Source organism: Bufo gargarizans, chromosome 6 (assembly GCF_014858855.1).
Source record: "Bufo gargarizans isolate SCDJY-AF-19 chromosome 6, ASM1485885v1, whole genome shotgun sequence".
Taxonomy (NCBI): Eukaryota; Metazoa; Chordata; class Amphibia; order Anura; family Bufonidae; genus Bufo; species Bufo gargarizans.
The window spans coordinates 387,446,659-387,468,324 of NC_058085.1; the positions used below are offsets into that span (position 1 = coordinate 387,446,659).

At 44.0% G+C, this 21,666-nt stretch overlaps 1 protein-coding gene across 1 annotated transcript in view; it reads left to right on the forward strand.

Annotated features, from left to right (window-relative positions):
• LOC122942268 (M-phase inducer phosphatase 1-B-like) overlaps nucleotides 1–21,274 on the forward strand; it is a 29,828-nt gene extending 8,554 nt beyond the window's left edge. Inside the window, exons 3-12 of the mRNA XM_044299772.1 lie at nucleotides 6,166–6,184; nucleotides 9,344–9,374; nucleotides 9,482–9,547; nucleotides 9,981–10,100; nucleotides 10,851–10,916; nucleotides 12,338–12,400; nucleotides 15,632–15,730; nucleotides 16,681–16,805; nucleotides 19,865–19,976; nucleotides 21,014–21,274. Coding sequence (XP_044155707.1) covers nucleotides 6,166–6,184; nucleotides 9,344–9,374; nucleotides 9,482–9,547; nucleotides 9,981–10,100; nucleotides 10,851–10,916; nucleotides 12,338–12,400; nucleotides 15,632–15,730; nucleotides 16,681–16,805; nucleotides 19,865–19,976; nucleotides 21,014–21,196 — 884 coding nt within the window. The 3' untranslated portion in view covers nucleotides 21,197–21,274. The remainder of the gene's footprint in view (nucleotides 1–6,165; nucleotides 6,185–9,343; nucleotides 9,375–9,481; nucleotides 9,548–9,980; nucleotides 10,101–10,850; nucleotides 10,917–12,337; nucleotides 12,401–15,631; nucleotides 15,731–16,680; nucleotides 16,806–19,864; nucleotides 19,977–21,013) is intronic.
• The last annotated feature ends 392 nt before the right edge of the window (nucleotides 21,275–21,666 follow it).

Here is a 21,666-nt window from a genome sequence, read left to right on the forward strand (position 1 = left end):
TTTGATCATTTTCAAAATTAACTCTATAGAAGCATGGGTCTCTTTCATTCCAACCGCATGAGCCAATAGAACAGATGGTTTTTCGTTACCATTGTGCAACAAGACCATTTTGCTAGAGTCTATGACTAGCCTCCATTCATCGGGAACATGTGCACCATCTAACTCCATCATAAGATCATTTACATCAGTACAGAAACAGACATCGCTTTCCATTGCATAGTATGCATCTAACTTGGTGTGTCGGTGATGAAAGTGTGAAGTTGTAGTGCCTTGTTATAGCAAATTCCATTCCTGAAGTCTAGAAGCTAGCAGTTCTGACTTTTCTTTAGATAATGACAGATCTCTTACTAGATCATCTAAATCTGATTGGCTCAGCAGGTGCGGCTGACCCTCAAGTTGTTCTGGATCAGGAAATACATCATCTTCATCAGGATCAGAACCATCTGTTTCAATTGCCGTTCCTGCTGTGGGAGGGGCAGGCACTGGATTCTGTACATCGTGTGGTACTGGTTTAAGAGCAGACTCACAGTCAGTATACACAATTTTTGACTTGTTTCTCTTTGAATATCTGTCACCACCGGCCCTGGGAGAGATCTTAGAAGTTCAAATAGACGGAAAACTCAGGAGTCTATTTGACAGATCTCTCTTGTTTTCGTTGTTGCTGACAGGTTTCCACCCCTTCGCAGATGCTGCTCATTATCAGTCAGGTGGCTCTTTATATGTTCCGCCTCTCACTTGTTTCCCTGTGGCTGATAGCTCTTCTGTGGAGTGCTCTGCTTGTGTGGTGGTTCTCCTGTTCCAGTTTCATCTCAAGCTAAGTCCTTTCCCTTTTCTTGGTGTGTCTGTCCTGACTAGGCCTCAGGGAGACACTAGCTCCTTCAGTTTGGAAGGAGCAGGTTGCCTCTTTCCCTGTTCCCTAAGCTGAGGGTTTTCTGCAGTGTTTCAGCAGTCTCAGGTTCCTGTGCATGTGCATTTCTACCATTGAGATTTGCACATGTTGTTAGCAGCTTAGTGAGAGTATCAGGGAATGCTAGGAGGTCACCTCTTTATTCCCTAGGTTTGGGGCCTAGTCTGTTGTTTAGTTGTGGTTCCCTTTGGTTGTCTTTCCTTCCCCATACTTCCCGTGACATTATCAGCCGCCTAATACCTTTACTGTTTCCCCTGCTCTGTGTTGTCATGGATCCTGTCTCTGCACTGGTGGATCGCATGCAGGGGTTGTCACTGGAGGTAGCAGTGAATCTGTTGCAAGGTATCAGGCATCTGTCTCCGCCAGTGGGGTATAGACCTGCTCTGAACCTAAGATCGCCCTTCCGGACCGATTTGCCGGAGGAAGTGACAACTTTGTTCGCTTCACGGAGTCTTGCAAATTTTATTTTCACTTACGCCCTCACTCCTCTGGTGGCGAGAGTCAAAAGGTGAGGATTGTTATTTTTTTATTAAAAGGTGACGCTCAATCCTGGGCCTTTTCTTTGCCGACCGGATTCCAATCCCTCAGGTAGGTGGATAATTTTTTCATAGCCTTGGGACTTATTTATGATGACCCAGATCGAGTTTCTCTGGCTGAATCTATGTTGCGCGACTTGCAACAGGGAAATCGGTCTGCTGAGTCCTATTGCTCTGAATTCAGGAGGTGGGCAACTGATTTTGAGTGGGATGACCCTGATCTCCGGAGTCAGTTATGTCAGGGGCTATCTGAGAGACTAAAAGATGCCCTAGCACTCCATGAAAATCTTGTTTCATTAGAAGCTGCCATGTCTCTTGCGGTACGAATTGATAGACGTCTGAGGGAAAGGTGCAAGACTCCGTTCTCTCGGGACGTATTACCCGAAGGTAGGTCGGTCCCCTCTGACACTCGGGGTACTGAGACACCTGAGCCCATGTTTGGAGATGAGCCTATGCAATTGGGACGGGTCTCTCCAGACCCAGGTGATAAGAACTTCAGGGCTAAAAAGAGACTCTGCTTTTTTTGTGGTAAAGAGGGTCATTTTATTAATGTTTGTCCCTATGTAAAATATCAAGGCGAGAATAAAATTTTTTTTAAAAAAGGAGTTACCAATAAGTTTTGTTCGCTAGATTTGAAAAATATTGATGTGGAGGTAATTTTGGACAGCGGAGCAGGGGCTAACATTGTGGATTACTAGTTTGTCCTGATGCATGGGTTTAAATCTAATGCACTGGACAAAGAGATCTCAGTTTTCGCTATTGGTTCTGCCCCCCTTTCTCAAAAATCTTTGACTCGCATGGTGCAGGATATCCATTTAAGGGTGGGGGATTCTCATGTTGAGGGTATTTCTTGTTTTATAATGAAGGGTCTGCCGGCTCCTCTGGTGCTAGGGTTGCCGTGGTTGACTAAACATAACCCTACCATTGATTGGCAAGCGAGACAGATCAAAGGCTGGAGTGATTACTGTATGGACAACTGTCTCGTCACATCTCTTGCTGGGATATCCGCTAAGATGTTGCCCCCATTTCTCTCTGATGTGTTCGCTGAGGGTGTGTATCAGGAGTTACCTCCTCATACAGAATATGATTGCCCTGTCAATCTGATTCCCGGAGCTAAGTTGCCAAAGTCTTGGTTGTATAACCTGTCTGAACCCGAAAGAGTTGCTATGCGAAAGTATATTACTTAGAGTTTGGAAAAGGGACACATCAGACCAGCTAAGTCCCCTATGGCGGCGGGGTTCTTTTTTGTAAAGAAAAAAGATGGGACATTGAGACCGTGTCTAGATTTCCGAGAGTTGAATCGCATCACTATCCGTGATCCTTATCCCCTTCCCCTGATCCCAGATTTGTTCAACCGGATTGTTGGAGCTAAGGTGTTTTCTAAATTAGACCTAAGAGGGGCATATAATCTGGTCAGGATCAGAGAGGGGGATGAATGGAAGACAGCTTTTATTACTCCTGTGGGTCATTTTGAGAACTTGGTCTTTTGGGCTGACCAATGCTCCGGCAGTATTTCAACATTTCATCAATTAAATTTTTTATAATTTGGTGGGAAGGTTTGTTGTCGTATACCTGGATGACATATTGATTTATTCGCCCAACATGGAGAGTCATCAGGATCATTTGAGACAAGTCTTGCTGATCCTCCGGGAGAATAAGTTATATGCCAAGATAGAAAAATGTGTGTTTGCTGTTCAAGAGATTTCTTTTCTGGGATACCTGCTTTCCGATTTCGGGCTTTCGCATGGATCCCGAAAAAGTCAGTGTGGTCTTGGAATGGGATCTGCCCGAGAATCAGAAAGCACTTATGAGGTTTTTGGGGTTTACCAATTACTACAGAAAATGTATCTTGAATTATTCCACTGTTGTCAAACCTCTGACTGACATGACTAAGAAAGGGGTGGATTTCTCAGGTTGGAAGAGGCGTTACATTCTTTTTCCACTATAAAGAAATGTTTTTCTTCTGCTCCCATTTTGGTGCAGCCTGATGTGTCTCAGCCATTTATTGTTGAGGCAAACCCATCAGAAGTGGGAGTTGGTGCAGTTCTGTCGCAGGGTCCTTCGCCCTGGGGTCAAGAATCTCAAGGCGGATCGGTGGTCGCGTAGCTTTCCTGGGGGTGGGGGTTGGGCGTGATACTGAGGATCCTGGTCCGATTTTGGCTGATGAGGTGGTTGCATCCGCCCTCTATCCTGAACTGGAGGCGGAGGTGTTAGAAGTTCAGGGAGAGGCACCTGATTCCTGTCCCCCAGGGAAGTTGTTTGTTCCTTCTGAGCTTCGTCACAAGGTGTTTAAGGAACATCATGATACTGTCTTTGTTGGACACCCTGGGAGCAGATCCACTGTTGATCCTTTTTCTCTGAGATTCTGGTGGCCGGGTTTACGTAAGAGTGTTGAGGGCTATGTGGCAGCTTGTGAGACCTGTGCACGTGCCAAGGTGACTCATACTCGGCCCTCAGGATCTCTTCTTCCTTTGTCCAGCCCGTCCCTGGATGCACTTGTCCATGGACTTTATCACCGATTTGCCCAGTTCTTCGGGGATGACGGTGATTTTGGTGGTGGTCGACCGCTTCAGTAAGATGGCACACTTTATTCCATTTTCTGGTTTACTCAATGCCAAAACTCTGGCTCGGACATTTGTCGATAACATTGTGAAATAACACGGCATTACCTCTGATGTGGTATCTGATAGAGGGACTCAATTTGTGTCCAGATTCTGGAAGGCTTTCTGTACTCGCCTGGGGATTCGTTTGTCCTTCTCTTCGGCTTTTCACCCTCAGTCGAACGGGCAAACTGAACGCACTAACCGGAATCTGGAGACATATTTGAGGTGTTTTGTTGCTGAGAATCAGGAGGAGTGGTCCTCATTTTTGTCTTTGGCTGAATTTACTTTGAATAACTGTCGCCAGGAGTCCACTGATAAGTCACCATTTTTGGTGCATATAGGTTTCATCCACAGTTTGGTACATTCTCTGGGAATAGTTCCTCTGGTATACCTGATGAAAAGAGATTTGCTTCTTCCTTGTCATCTATCTGGCGGAATATTCAAATCAATTAAAAAAAGATGGGCAATAGGTATAAACATATGGCTGACAAGAACCGTGTGTCTAGTCCGGACCTGAATGTGGGTGATTTGGTGTGGTTGTCCACTAAGAACATTAAGTTGAAGGTGCCATCCTGGAAGATAGGTCCAAGATTTATTGGTCCATACAAGATCTCTACCTTTATTAATCCGGTTTCTTTTCGCCTAGAACTTCCGCAGACTTGAAAGATCCATAATGTCTTCCATAAATCTTTGTTAAAGAGTTATGTGGAACCTGCTGTACCATCTTCCTTGCCACCTCCACCTGTCTTGGTTGACGGGAATCTGGAGTAGAAAATTCCCAGAGTTGTTGACTCTCGTGTCCTTCGGGGTTCCCTTCAATACCTCGTTCATTGAAAGGGTTACGGTCCAGAGGAGAGAATGTGGGTCCCGGCGACTGATGTGAATGCCTGTCAGCTTCTGAAGGCCTTTCACAGAGCCCACCCTGATAAAGTTGGTCCTGGGTGCCCAGAGGTCAACTGTAGAAGGGGGGGGGGGGGTACTGTCACCACCGGCCTTGGGAGGGGAGAGATCTTAGAAGTTTAAATAGACAGAAAACTCAGGAGTCTATTTGACAGATCTCTCTTGTTTTCATTGTTGCTGACAGGTTTCCACCCCTTCGCAGATGCTGCTCATTATCAGTCAGGTGGCTCTTTATATGTTCTGACTCTCACTTGTTTCCCTGCGGCTGATAGCTCTTCTGTGGAGGGCTCTGCTTGTGTGGTGGTTCTCCTGTTCCAGTTTCATCTCAAGCTAAGTCCTTTCCCTTTTCTTGGTGTATCTGTCCTGACTAGGCCTCATGGAGACACTAGCTCCTTCAGTTTGGAAGGAGCAGGTTGCCTCTTTCCCTGTTCCCTAAGCTGAGGGTTTGGTGCAGTGTTTCAGCAGTCTCAGGTTCCTGTGCATGTGCATTTCTACCATTGAGATTTGCACATGTTGTTAGCAGCTTAGGGAGAGTATTAGGGAATGCTAGGAGATGACCTCTTTATTCCCTAGGTTTGGGGCCTAGTCTGTTGTTGTTTAGTTGTGGTTGTCTTTCCTTCCCTATACTTCCCGTGACAATATCCGGCGATTTTAGTCATGCAAAAGTAACAGTCTGAATGGTGATTTTTCTGCTCACGACAAACCATAGGCACTGCAAAAGCCATTCCTTTCCTTTTACCATTCAACCACTGCTTTAGCCAAGAGAAACACACAGTGCAACAAACATGAGGTGCCCAGCTTTTTTCTTGATCTCCAATTTTACAGTCAAAGTAATACTTGTAAGCAAGACGCACTCACTTTGTCAGATTCTTGCGCTGTTTATAAGTAGTGTATTTGCCACATATGTAGCAGAAATTGTCTGGATCGTTAACACATTTGCGTTTATCCATCTTAAGTTTCAAAACTGATAGCACTATAACAGATCACTTTATCCAAATCTGTCCAGCTTGCCTTATATACTTACTGCTGACATCAGCCTCAGCGCGTCCGGACAGGTCTGGACATGTCCATCGGAATAACTCCAATATAATGCATTAATATTATAACTGAATAGGCTTTGCATGTATAACTTAAAAATCTAGACGTGTCAGGCAAATTCCGAGTTTATATTTGGAATCAGCGCGCTCATTTTAGTATAAATCATATGTTTTTCTCTCAGTACTTTATGCTGCCTTCAGGTAAGGCAGGGTAAATCTGGTAAATGCCTGGTTTTGAAGACATATTTTCGAATACCACACTAGGGATCCCCTGCTCATGTTAGTTCTGGAGGGCATGGGCCATTGATTTTAATGGGCACTGTGTAATGACTAATTTCTCCTGTGGTGGCGCTGCAGGATAACTGCACACTCACTGCCAGGCTTTATTGGAGATTGCAGTCGATCGCAGGGGATTTATGCAGTGCACACCTCCTGATCATCTTATCTTCAGGAGATCTGTTGATGGAAAAGATACAAATGTATCAGAACTAATGCAAAACAATGTATCACTCTTTTGAATAGGTACATTGTAGTCATTGTCATCTGATCCCCTCAAAATACATGTAAATGATCTAAGGCTACTTTCACACTAGCGTTTTTTCTGGATCCGGCAGGGTTATGAAAGGATCCAGTTGTATTATCTGTAACATTGCCAAGACGGATCCGTCATGAACTCCATTGAAAGTCAATGGGGGACGGATCCGTTTACTATTGTGTCAGATTGTGTCAGAGAAAACGGATGCGTCCCCATTGACTTTCATTGTGGGTCATGACGGATCAGTTTTGCTCCGCATCCCAGGACGGAAAGAAAACCGCAGCATGCTGCGGTTTGCTCTTCGGTATGAGAACGGAACGGAATGCATTTTGGAGCATTACGTTCTGTTCAGTTACGTTTTGTCCTCATTGACAATGAATGGGGACAAAACGTAAGTGTTTTTTTCCGGTATTGAGACCCTATGACGGATCTCAATACCGGAAAATATTACCGCTAGTGTGAAAGTAGCCTTAAAAGCATCTTATGCCCCCTCCAGGTGATGATGATTTACACCTTCTGTGCCTTTAAAATCCCAGATGTCCATATCCAACAGTTTCAGGTGTTGTCCTCTACAACAGGGGTAGGCCCCCCCCCTACACCACTCCAGCTGTTGTGAAACTACAACTCCCAGCATGCATACCGTACTTGCTCTGCTCTCCTAAGAACTCACATAGAAATAAATGGAGCATGCTGGGAATTGTAGTTTCGAAGGTTGCTGACCCCTGCTCTGTAAACTGCCATGTTGTTAGCATGTGCGGTTACTAAGTTGCGTGTGACCGCCACTAATCTCTATGGTGCTCTGACCTACGTTGGTCACTGTCTATGCTAGCAATGCAGCGGCTTATAATCAGTTGTTTTTAAAATCTACATCACTTTGGGACTATTTATACTTTAATTGAGGCGTTACATCTATTTTTATATATTTACTGTTACATTGTAGATTTCCCAAGTGAACTGACTCCTGTCCTAAAACCGCACGTCTGCAATACAAGGTAAGATGGACACCCACTCGGGGTGGCAATGCCTATCCTTAAAGTGAAACTCCTCTTTTGGGTGACTTTTGCACAATGGAATTGTGTTATATATATACACACAGGTGGAAAATGAAAAAAGAAACATTTGGAAACCTTAATATGTTGAGACTGACTGCTAGCGCTGCTTGGTCAATGATCACACAACCAAGGTGGTGCCCCCTATATTTTAGGTATATGTTAGGGCAGGGTAACATTAATACTGAGTGGCATCTCCCTTTGCTGCGATACAGGCGTGCACTCTGGCATGGTGACGGTCATACAGATGCTGGATGTCCTCCTGTTGTATGTCACTAAAGAGACACTATACATGATGGCAGTCAGGGGCGGACTGGGAACTTAAAGTGGCCCTGGAAAAAAAAACTAAAACTGGCCCCATGTTGTAGGGGTGTCCAAATTGACAGCAATACCATAGTGCAAAATACTGTCCCAGCATAACCATATACCACAGTGCAGCACAATATATTGCCCCAAAAGCTGCCCTCCTCTTGTGGCCATCATTAGATGCCATTTGCTGTGCTCCTCCAGTTGTCTCTGATTAAGATATGGAGCAGGGGTCTTAGGAGGTGAGATGTGGACCACATCAGTTGAATTCAGGAGGGCACGTTCTGTTGCCGGTGCCTGGGATACATGAGTTTCTGATTCTCACAACGTTAATTACCACTGAGAGCTCATTATGTACCTGGCCAGCAGAAGAGAGGAGGGATGGTGACCCCATGGGCATCGGCCCACCAGGAAATTTCTCTGTAAGGTCTATGGCCAATCCGCCCTTGATGGCAGTAGGCTCTCTCCCACCCTCCTGCAGACTCGTGGAAAGCAACTGGGTTCGGTGATGAAAGCAGGTTCTGTAGGTAATGGCCGCATCAGAGTTTGCAGGATGGAGGGCTGGAGAGCGCCTACTGCCATCATGCATAGTGCCTGATAGTGACATACCACAGGAGAACATCCAGCATCTGTATGACTGCTACCATGCAAAGGGGGATTGCATGCAGTATCAATGTGACCCTGCTTCTATATATATACCCCGCTGCAGAACCCAAAAGTAAAGGGGGCACCACCTTGGTTGTGGGATCATTGCCCAGGCACCACTAGCAGTTTATACTTTATCAATCTCAGCTCAATCACATTAAGTTTTTTAGATGCTCTTTTTATCACTTAGTGTAGATATCAAGAAAATATATTCATGGATATCATTGGCAGAAGCTACAGTGCAGTTGCGATGCCAGCAGCAAGACATCATAGATTCAGCAGCGCCCCCCAAAGTCCAGCGCACAAGGCTGGTGGTCGGGTTATGTCCTGACGTCCTGTACTGGGCTCTATGCAGCAATTTCTTATAAAAGTCAAGGACAACGTAAAGGGATCCACCTAAAAAAAAAAAAGTTTACTGTGGGATCACTTGGTCTTCTGGGACACTGAATCTGACCTAGAAAGTCTGCCAACCTGGAGGGTAGTGGGGTGCATGCAAATGTCTATAGTTAGAGGAGATGGGGTTGGTAAACTCCCACAATTATAAAACCTATGGGCCTAAATCCTTATAATGGCAGAACTATCCCTGTCCAGGTGCCCTATTATTGGGGCATCCCCCGCTCGGCATCCCACACTATGAGCCAGAGGGAGTCAGCTATTCCTGCTCATTCAGCCCATGTATTTATCTGAATGGTTGACATATTGCAGAGAAAACGAGGAGCCAACTTCATCACCCTCGGATTAAAGGGATAGTTTAGGAGGAAACAAGCCACTTAAAGGGTCTTGTTATGTTACAATAATCCATTCTTTCATTCATTTATGTTGCAGCGATTCTTCTTTCCAGTCCAGCTACAAGCCGGTGAGTGTCCTCCGTCTATGATAATATCCTATAACCCATTATAGAAGGGGGGATGGGGGGGGGCCTGTATCCAAAGTTACTTTTTTAACATTTATTTCTGTATCTAGAAGAAGGCGGCTAGAAAAGTCAATGTGAGAGACCATGAGAACAAATGTCGTAAGGACCCAAGAAAGGTACGATGGTTAATTATCGGACTGTGTGCGGCCAAGATCCGTGCAGGTTATACTGATCACTATGGGGCACGTTTATTAAGACTGGAATTTTAGACGCCGGTCTTAATAAAGCCACTGCATTGGCGGTGGATCGCCAACCTCTACATAACGTCTGCGTATCCACCGCCGCTTCTAAGTCTACGCCGGCTTCCTTGCTGTCTTACATGTAGACCATTTTCTAGTAAATTATGAATGAGAGAGACCTACCGGCCCGTCCCCTTCCCAGCCCCCACGCTGTGAGCCCTTTTTAGACCTGGAGTGAGCAGGGAAGAAGTTGCAGATTCTGCCGCAACATGGCGTGCGACAGATATACGCCACAAAAGTGGCGTATACTGTATCTGTTTGTAAATGACCCCCCTATTTTTTTTTATTAATTTTTTCTTTGTCTATCCAGAAAAAATCTCGCCTGAAGCTTCTAGACTTGTTCCAAAGCTCAGAGCTTGTTACAGGACACCAGGATCAGATACCGGAGAAACATCACAAAGACGTCCACAGAAAAAGCAAGAGGGTTTCGGTAAAAAATCTCTATACTAGCATGTCATAAATTTCTAGGAAGAATAACAGAGGAATGGCACAATGTAGAGTCGTAAGAAAAGATGCTCCATAATTATTTTTCTGGAGAATACAAGTATTTAATAAAAATAGACGTGTCCTCTTTAAAACGTCCCTGTCCCCTCCCCTGTCATGCCTGTTTTAGTAACTACATGCAGTCCCCATGTAATATTAATTCTGGGACATCTATTCTTATGGCTCTATGTTGTGCCATTCCTCTATTATTCCTGCTAGAAGTTATGAATGAATTGCTGGCGGTTTGCAATAAAGGTCTAGCTGGGTGTTACCAGTTGGGGGTGTGTCCCTGCACAGTATGACACTATCCAATCAGTGCTGCCAAGTGTCAGGCTGTGCAGGGACACACCCTTAACTGGTAACACCCGGATGGACCTTCATGCATAAAATTCTGGTATGAATAATAGAGGAATGGCACAACATTGATGACATGTTATTACATGGGGAATGCAAGTAGTTACTAAAACAGACATGACAGGCGAGGTGACAACGCTTCTTTTAGCTGGACATACACCTTAGATAGCCCAACAGCTATTACTTTCGATCCCCTGGGTTTAGCCAATAGGAAGAGGGAAATAAGTTGCTGCTGGACACCCCTGGCAGCTTACAAATGAAACAAAAACTGGAAAAATAAATGCAAAACATAAAAATGGTCACAAATCTTAACATTTGCCCTTTTCTCCGCTATTCTCTTTAGATGGGAGACATCAGCCCAGCGTTCAATGAAGATGAAAGTGAGGACCTCATTGGAGACTTCTCAAAAGTAGGCGATAAACTGTTACAATATTGAGAAAAACACAAAATAAAAGCAAATAGGAACAGAGCCGCAGTATGACTTCCGTCCGCTGCAGACTCTCCGTGAATGCGGCTGCCCAAACCAGTTGATCAGTGGTGGTGCCGGGTGTCGGACCCCCATACTTCTGATACTGATGACCTAACTTGAGGAAAATCCGCAGCCTTGTACAGTGCCAACAAAGCAGATAAGATTTTAAGAACCTTCATCCACACATCGCATAAACCGACCTGCAGTGCAGATATTAAATCCACATCATGTCAATTGCAGATGTCACCCTTTGTAATAGACAGGGTGATATCCAAAGTAATTTTCACATGTAATTGACGCCTTTTTTTGTCATGGTTTGTGCTGTTCATTCATAGCAAAATCATCAGCAATCAGCAATTTTTTTGGGTATATTATATGTCCTTTAGGCTACTTTCACACATGCAGCACAGCGATCTGGTAGGCTGTTCTGGCAGCCGGAGTTCTCTGGATCTGGCGTAGCTGGATAGTGCCGCTTGCCAGCTGGACCCCATTGACAATAATGGGAACCGGCGGGGATCTGGTTGCACCCCGGCATAAATTCTGGGATTCGGTCGGACAGAAAACCGTTTTTTGCAGCAATGTTTGACTGGCTGGATCCCCGCCGGTTCCCATTATAGCCAATGGGGTCCGGCGGGCAAGCAGCACTATCCGGTTTTGCTGCATGTGTGAAGCTAGCCTTAGGGTACTTTCACAATTGCGTCGTCGGAACTGCCTGCCGGATCCGGAAATCCGTATGCAAACGGATATCATTTGTAGACGGATCCGGATCCGTCTGACAAATGCATTGAAATTCCGGATCCGTCTCTCTGGTGTCATCAAGAAAAACAGATCCGGTATTTATTTTTTTAGCATTTTTAAAGGTCTGTGCATGCGCAGACCGGGAAACCGGATCCGGTTTTCCGGAGCACTTGGTACCGGATCCGGCATTAATACATTCCAATGGGAATTAATGCCGGATCTGGCATTCCGGCTAAGTGTTCCGGAATTTTGGCCGGAGAGAATACTGCAGGCCAAATACTGTAAAGAGACTGAACTGAAGACATCCTGATGCATCCTGAACGGATTGCTCTCCATTCAGAATGCATTAGGATAAAACTGAAGTGTTTTTTTCCGGTATTGAGCCGCTAGGACGGAACTCAATACTGGAAAAGAATAACGTTAGTGTGAAAGTACCCTTAGCTTGTCTGCTGCGTTTGGCTGAAAATACACTAATATTTACACTGTAATTTTCATCTTTGGAAGCAGTCAGCAGGGAGGAATTCTACTCTTCTATATAAAGTAGAATAACTTATAAATAACAAAAAATCTAAATGTTACCAGAACACATTACAATGTAACAGGAGTCAATGTACTCTTCACAGCCTTACAGCCTACCTATAGAACGGGGAAACCATCAGGACCTGAAATATATAACATGCGGCACGGTAAGTAATGCTCTTCGTGAGGCTAATATTCACATACACTTATCGGTACAAAAACCTGACTTCTACGGTAGGAAGATTAAGGGTCCATTCACACGTCCTGCCAGCCCTTTGATGAGATATAGACCTGACCTAATTGTGAGGGAAGAAAGAGGGGCAGTCAATATTTAAAGCAGCCATGGTAACAGCCATATTTATATGTGACTATACCGCCATATAGTTCCTAAATACATTTGCACACAATACCCTGAGCGTGCCATGTGGTGCCTTTACTTCAGTGCATACTTTGTCTACACAGAGCCATATGCTGCCACCTAGAGGCAACCAGTGCTCAGTGAGCGCCATAGCGTGTCCTCTGCTTCTTTTAGTGACACAGAGAAGCTACAAATTACCTCCCCATGATATCTGCAGCCGGCAAAACTAGTACTGTCTGACCGGTACTGGAATTACTGGTTTTAATAGCAAAGGTTCTCTAAGTTGATGGTACCTTTGGGACTCGGAGGTCCCAGACAAGGGACATTGTCACTACCTACGGGTGTTTACAAGGGAGGTGCTGCCAAGCAATCCCATGTATAAGGCTAAAGCTGTTCAATGGCAGGGGGTATCTGCCGCTCCAATGCAGTGTATTGTACTATAACTGTATCCCAATCTCTTAAAGGGGAAGTATTATCTATATTTTTCTTTTACTAATTAGAACCAGATAGTGTTACTTATTCTGCCTTTTCTAGTCTGTTTCATTTATTTTCTGACAGTTGAATTTCTTTTTTTTTCTATTTTCTGTATGGAACAGCAGCCATCGGTCCTGAGCTGCTTTTAGCACATGGACCACAGGAACCTGTAGTCTGCAAATGACTCACTGACTTCCTTGTATGGGAGACTGTTGCCGGCATGCTCTGTGAAGAGGTCATTGTGCAGGGAGGGGGAGGAGATGAGCTGCGGCAGTATTACCTGTTGTTATAATCCTGCCTGTGATGATAATGAGAAGTGACCTGTATAGAACAGGACGTGTTAGCCAATTGTGAGGCTCAACAGTCAAACTGCAAGATGTCAGGATTTTTTCACCATAGTGACCCAGAAAATGAAACATTCCCATTCAAAACACCCTATAGCTCATCATACAATATTGCTGTCCATTATTTAAAGGCTATGGATGTGGGGATTTGCTCTGGTAGATAGGGTGTGCGGACGCAGTACAGAGGCAAATTACCAGTTCTTAAATCAAACTTCCGTGTTTATTCACACATAAAGCAAAAACAAAACGTCACTTTGCAGTCTTGGTGTTAGTTCACACACAATGGAAATTCCACATAGGAAAAATCACCTTGTTGGCAGTCCTATCTCCAGCAGTCCATAGCAGGCTTTTGGGGGGCCCGTTTCCCTCACAGACGGGTCTCAGCCCTCCAGCACGGCACAAGCCTCAGATCCCAGCACACATACCTCCTGAGTAGTGTTGATCACGAATATTCGAATTTTTATCGCGAATATAGGTACTTCGAAAATTCGCGAATATTTCGAATATAGTTATATATTCGCAATTTCGAATATTCGAATTTTTTCAGATTTTTTTATTTTTATTTTATTTTTTCTTTCCGATTTTTTTTTTTTTAATCAGTACAATCAGATCATCCCTTCCTGCTTCTAGCTTGTGGGCCAATAAGAAGGCTGCAATATACTTGACTTTAGGAGTAGTGATGAGCGGCAGGGGTCATATTCGAAAATGCACGATTTTTTTTTCTTTAAAAAATCGGCAAGGTAATGATTGTGTAATATGCTAATTTTCGTAATTCGAATTTTCGGATTCGAATTTTTATTGCGAATTTTTCAACTTTAAGACAAAGAAGATTATAGCACTATATTAGCTAAATTGCTCTATATTCGTTTTTTCGAATATTCGCTATATTGCTATATATTCTTGTTTTAGAATATTACAAATATTCGAAAAAACGAAGTTATAGCAATATAGCGAATATTCGAAAAAAAACAAATATAGAGCAATTTAGCTAATATAGTGCTATAATCTTCTTTGTCTAATAGTTGTAATTTTTTTCTCATCTGAAGTTCAGATTGGAAAAAAATTACAACTATAAAAAAAAGATTATAGCACTATATTAGCTAAATTGCTCTATATTAGTTTTTTCAAATATTCGCTATATTGCTATATATTACGAATATTCGAAAAAACTGTTATAGCAATATAGCGAATATTCAAAAAATCGAATATAGAGCAATTTAGCTAATATAGTGCTATAATCTTCTTTGTCTAATAGTTGTAAGTTGAAAAATTCGCAATAAAAATTCGAATCCGAAAATTCGAATTACGAAATTTCGCATATTACACAATCATTACCTTGCCGATTTTTTTTCAAGAAAAAAATCGAGAATTTTCGAATATTCAACGAATATTCTAAAAAATATTCGCGAAATATCGCGAATTCGAATATGACCCCTGCCGCTCATCACTACTCCTGAGCTCCACTCTCAGACTGAGGTAATCCTCCTCACCTGGCAGTGCTGGCTGGTTTTTAGGCCTGGTAAAACCCGGCCTGGAGCATGGGGAGTAGTCACCCACCCAGCACTTTGACTACTTCCAGTAAGAGCCGTCCCGGATCAGCTATACAGCCATACTAAGTATTAAGGTGTCAAACAGCAACTGCTGCTGACACATAAAAACCGGATCTCACTCCACAGAGGCCAGGAACCTCGGTGAGACGTACCTATCATCCACGATAATTCCTTGTACCTTCTTACAACACCTTCAGGAGAATTTTTTATGATTGCATTTTACTCTTTTTGGGCTAAAAAAATATTGGTGTTTATCAAAAATGTTCAGCTGTTTCTGAGATACAGGGGTTAAAAATCAGTCTGTTTGCAAGCTGTCACTTTCTGTTTTCTTTGAATCCTGTTATCTTACAGCTCATGTGTAGCTCTTATCTCTGACCTCATAAACACTCATGATAGGTCAGTTCTTATCAAACTGTTAAGTATATTGCTTATATAAGTGTTTATGAGGTCAGGAGATCAGTGGATCAGTAATAAGAGCTACACATGAGTCGGCAGATAACCGGATTCAAAGAATACAGAAAGTCACAGTTTGCAAAACAGACTGAATTTTAACCCATGTGGCTAAGAAACAGCTGAAAATTTTTAGTAAAAATGATTTGTAGCCCAAAATGAGTAAACTGCAATTGAAAAAAAGATGTCCATAGCCTTTAACTCTTGATGCTTTGTCCACAGTTAGCGCATGTACTCGGAGGAGGATATATAGAGATTGTACAGACGTACCATCTTGTGGACTGCCGCTATCCTTATGAATATGCTGGAGGTCATATCAAGGTATGATTCTGACCCATTGACAGGACATAAATTATAATGTATTTTATTCATAAAGTCATTTATACAACATAGCTTTCACACAGTGAATGGATGGGTGAATGAATGCACTATTCAAGTAGTGAAGAGAACATAGTGCTGTGAAAGTCTGGATGAGATTTAGCAAACACCTGTGTACATGCCACGTGACAGATTTATTTTTTATATATATTTTTTACATACTTTTTATACCTCTTCAGACAGTTCTTGGAAATTTTTACAAAAGGGAGGATGGCCCAAAGGATTTGTAAAATGCATTGGATTTACCAGTGGCATGCGCATAAAGATGTGGCATCTCTAGAAAGATACATCAAATTAAAGGGGATTTCTGGGAGTACCATATTGATGATCTGTCGTCAGGATAGGTCTTCAGTATCAGATCGGTGGGGGTCCAACTCCCGACACCTGCTCCAAGGGCCACAGTGCTCATGCATATTTTCCAACATTGCAATTAGTAAATTTGGGGGCCCCCCAGGACCGCCCATTTATAGATAGGGCTTACATAGGTGACGCACATTTTTGGCCTGGGACAACCCAGATTTGCCGGGACCGTCTTTGAAAATTAGGGATAGTCCCTGCAAACTTGGGACTGTTGGCAACTAAGCTCGTCTTATTCACAGCATACAAAGCACAGCGCCATAAATTGGTCTAGAAAGAGCTGCCTCTTCAAGTAACCGATTGGTGGAGTTGCAGAGAGTTGGACACCCACTGAGGATAGGTCATCAATATTTTACTCCCAGAAAACCCCTTTAATCACACATGTGACAAGAGCGGAAGAACCCTTTAATAGTCATTTTAAAGATGGAGAATCAGTTTTTTTGGAGCTTCTGTGCTAATGAGCTGGATCAGTGGACAGTCACATGTTTTACTATGCTCCCCTTTATGTTCTCTAATGTGCCTTTTGCTTTTAACAGGGGGCCCTGAATTTATATAAAGAAGACCAGATTTCGGAATATTTTTTTAAGAGTCCATCACTTCCCCAGGGCAGAAGACTAGTAATCTTTCACTGTGAATTCTCCTCTGAAAGAGCTCCCAAACTGTGCGTATAACCAATTATTAATCATCTATCCATTATCTGTACCGTTTAAGAAAACCAACACTCTCTATGGTAGCCCCTCTCAAACTGGGAGTCAGATCTCACCGGAGAGGCGCCCCCTGGTTGTGAGGTGCTGCTCGGGCCTTGTGGTGGCCGCACACCTTACATAGCTGGTGGCCGACAGTATACACATACAGGCCGGCTGAGATGAGCGTGCATGTGTTCTCCATGGGGAGAAGGGAATACGTCGGTGCAATACATCTCTGTCAACTAATCAGATATGCTAATATTCAAGATGCCCGATTGTTTTTTCCCCCAACATCTGCCGTGACGGTAGAATCATGGCAGAGTTGAGTCAGTTGAGACGGTAGAGTCAGGACCCTCCCATAGAGATTAGATGGTTGGCTGATACCTTGAAGCCTGCATGCCCGGCTGACAGTTGTCTAATGTGTATGGTGACCATTATTGTGACTGCAGCAGTCTCTGCTTTAGTAATTTTGGAATGGCCTTCAACCAGAGATGATGAAGTGTATGCATCACCATGTTCTGGGTGGTGAGGCGCTAGTAAAAAAACAAAACAAAAACAAAAAGAAAACCTCAAGAAGCCTGGCTCTGCAGACACGAGATTTCATCACAGACTTGGACATTGGAGTGCTTGGAGAACCAATCTTACTCTAGTTCTGTCTATTTCCCCCTCTCTCTCTGTCTTTGATCAGAGGGCATTGCCATGGGACATGGATTTATTAAAAGCAATAATAAAGCTGCATTCAATAAGCTCCATAGCTCCCCCTATCGGTGGCTGCAGACAGACAGAATGTTACCACTTTGCTCTATGGAAGTGTGAAGATAAATGCAGGTATTGGAGCTCAGAAAAACAGATATACGACCCCTATGAAAGCATTCAGCAACTGTTTAGATTAAATAAAATTGGTTCGGAGGTGAAAATTGTCACCTGAAAATGACCATACACATTAGGTCAGCTGAACTCACAGAATTTGGCAGGATAGGCAACCATCTAAGTTTTATAGTGGTGCACCGACCTCTTCCCCCAACAACAAGAGGAAAGAAGGATCAACATCTTGAATTCAACATGGTCCCTAAGGCCTAGTTCACACAAACGTTTTTTTTGTAGTGTGTACGGGCCGTTTTTTTGTGTTCCGTATACGGTCCGTATACGGAACCATTCATTTCAATGGTTCCGCAAAAAAGAATGGAACACATACAGAAATGCATCCGTATGTCTACCGTATCCGTTCCGTTTTTTTCTGAACAATCTATTGAAAATGTTATGCCCAGCCTAATTTTTTCTATGTAATTACTGTATACTGTACATGGCATACGGAAAAACAGAACGGAAAAGGAAACGGAAACACAACGGAATAGCCATAGAGAGAGATAAGCTGCTGCTGGAGGTGCCTAGCAGAGAGCACATGCATGCTCGGCCAATACAAGAGTGCATATGTATGGGGGTATCTGGATGAAGAGCTGGGAGACAACAAGCGTTTGTCTGACAGCTAAGGCTACTTTCACACTCGCGTTTTTGTGCGGATCCGTCATAGACTGATCCGTTCAGATAATACAACCGTCTGCATCCGTTCAGAACGGATCCGGTTGTATTATCTTTACCTTAGCCAGGACGGATCCATCTTGAACACCACTGAAAGTCAATGGAGGACGGATCAGTTTTCTATTGTGCCAGATTGTGTCATAGAAAACGGATCCATTGACTTACATTGTGTGCCAGGACGGATCCGTTTGGCTCAGTTTCGCAGGCAGCGTTTGGGTGTCCGCCTCCAGAGCGGAATGGAGACTGATCGGAGGCAAACTGATGCAGTCTGAGCGGATCCTTATCCATTCAGAATGTATTAGGGCAAAAACTGATCCGTTTTGGACCGCTTGTGAGAGCCCTGAACGGAAAGCTAAAACGCCAGTGTGAAAGTAGCCCAACCTGTATGTTGTTTTGGAGACCCCCGCTGTTCTCTTCTAGGCCTTCCCTAATGTTTTTTGCCAGTACATTAATTATGAGCCACCACCTGTCTGTATAGGAACTGCTGTACCCGCACTCGGGCTATGTTCTTAGGTACTTTGGGTCCCCACCAGACCATAACCATTTGGTTTTATGACCTCTGCAGCCAGTCAATGGCCTCAGCAGTCTAGAATGGCTTGTTTCTAATGATGTGCCATTCTAGCACACATGACCCCTCAGCACAGTGACTGGCTGCAGCCATCACGGGACCAAGCCACTACATAATGGATGGAGCCTTTTGCTTCTGCCTCATGCACTGTTATTTTCCAGGACAGGTGATCGGTGGGAGTGCCAGGTGTCAGACCCCTCACAGATCTGATATTGACCTATCCGAATGATCTAAAAGCTGAACTACCACTTTAAATTGAGTCTGTCACCTCCCAAATCGCTTTTAAACTAAGCTTACTACCATGGAGGCTAGGTGCCCTGAAACATAACCATAATTATGTCTTCTACTCCTGACTGGGGCGTAGCTATGGGGGAAGCAGGGGAAGCGGCTGCTTTGGGGCCTGAACTCAGAAGAGGTCCACCCAGGGGGAGGACTAAAAGATTTTGTTGTTAGGGCCCCCTCAACAGTATTATAAAATAACATGATATACAGAGACACTGTAGGAAACGGACGGAGCGGTTGCCCGGCCTCGTCTGAGAGAGCGATCTTGACTACCCACAGGAGTGGGGGTTTCATGGAAGGAGGGGGTTGTAAAGAATTTGCCTGGCTGGGGGTGGGGGTGACCCTTTAAAAATTTGCTGTGGGGCCCAGTCATTTCTAGTTACGCCACTTACTATGCAGATAAGGTTTTCGGTGCACCTTGAATGGGGCTGCTCTGCTCGGTGCACCTTGGTTGGGGCTGCTCTGTTCAGTGCACCATCGCTCAGTCATACAGATGCCCAGTGATTTCAGAGCCGGTAGCAATGATGCAGGGAAAGCCCGGTGCACCGACTGCAGTGGCACCACCCAGGGTGCACCAAGCATATTATTTGCATAAAAATAAAATCACTATTTTGCATTTTAAAAGCTTTACTTTCTGCATTCAAGGTGTCGGACTTTAAGAAACCTGGACAGGAAAGCAAACCAGTATCCACATCTCTGCTACCCTGAACTCTATCTCTTAAAGGGTGGCTATAAGGAGTTCTATGAAACATATAAAGTAAGTATTTCATTGGGGAGGGGAGAACAAGACTGAGTGCAGGAAACAGGATGGATAGGTCATTTAAAAAATATTCTCAGGGGGATGAAAGAGTAAATTTAGAGATAGTGAACAGGAATATAAATCACGTGGGGCAGATTGAAATATTCCTGGAGTGTCCCAGGGTTTCTTGGGTTGTACTATTTAAAGAGGTTCTCTAGGATTTTCATATTGATGGCCCATCCTTAGGCTAGGTCATTACTATAAGATTGGTGGGGGTCCAACTGCCGGCACTGCCACCGATCAGCTATTTAAGGAAGCCACGGCGCTCACCAAGCACATTTGATAGTGGCACTTGAATGGGACTGAGCTGCGTCTAGGTCATGTGACCGAGGAACGTGACGTCACTTGCCTAGGAAGAGACCTAAGCGCTCACGGAACACTACAGAAGTGACAAATTTCTAATGGAGGGCGTTGGAAGAAGCTTGACAGGAATGCAGAAAATTATTTTTAGGTTAGTGACAGCTACCCTGATGTGCAGACCCCAAGGTATTCTTCATTCTCCACCACTAAAGGGGTTATCCAGGAATTTATATTGGTGACCGATCCCCTGGATAGGTCATCGATGTCAGATTGTCAGGGGTCTGACATCGGGACCACTGGTGATCAGCTGTTAGAAGAGGCTGGGTGCTCCATGAGTGCCGGGACCTCTTCCTTGGCGATGTGACATCACCGTACATTGGTCTCATGGCCTAGTTGCAGCTCAGCCCCACTGAAGGTATTGCAGGCTCCACACCTACTTGTGTTGCTCCACCTTCTGTCAATTTGGACCCCCACCCCTACAACATGGGGCCACTTTTAGATTATTATTTTTTTCCAGGGCCACTTTAAGTTCCCAGTCTGTCCCTGCCATAGACTTAAAACCCAGCTTCCAAGCTCCTTGATGCAAATGACTGGATTTGCACAGCAATAGTTATATCCTGAAATGCTGCCTACAAATCTTTTTGATGATTGTGGTCCCTCAATTGATTTTTTTATGCATTTTTTTTTTCTTCCAGCAACTGTGTGAACCGCAAGGTTACATAAAAATGGTTCACAAGGATTTCCAAGACCAATTAAAAAATTACCAAAAAAAGAAGAAGAACTTGTCGGGCCAAAGGATCCGTAAAGAGCTGTTTAAGCCTCTGACCTCCAGCAAAAGCTTCAGTCCTGTTACAACGCAGAGCGTACTGAAATTGTAAGGCATGGCCTACAGTGACTGAATGGACCTACACTGACAGAAATCATGGCAACCTGACAACCAAGGGAAATAAAGCTATACCATAGTACTGTAAATGGTTGTCACCAATCACAGAGGGGTCAAACGATACTATCGGTGGGGGATCTGCTGTAGTGCCCACCATCTCCCGCTGGCCTCTCAGGCTTCCCTCAGGAGACCACTCTAGTCTATTCTTCTCTATAAAGCGTATGTCCAATTACAAATAAATTATTACATTTTAGAAACTGGTGCTGCATATACCCAACCTTAGTGTCTCCAGATCTATCTCCTGCTGCCTTAAAAAGAAGACCTTACAGGAAACTTTTTTTTTAAGGTGTCATATTAATGGGCACAATAGTCTGCAGAAGGTCTGTGCGCTGTGATCGGTTCAGCAGAGTACAGCGGCTTCCGATGATCGGCTATTAGAACGCATTCGGTGAACTGGAGAAAGAC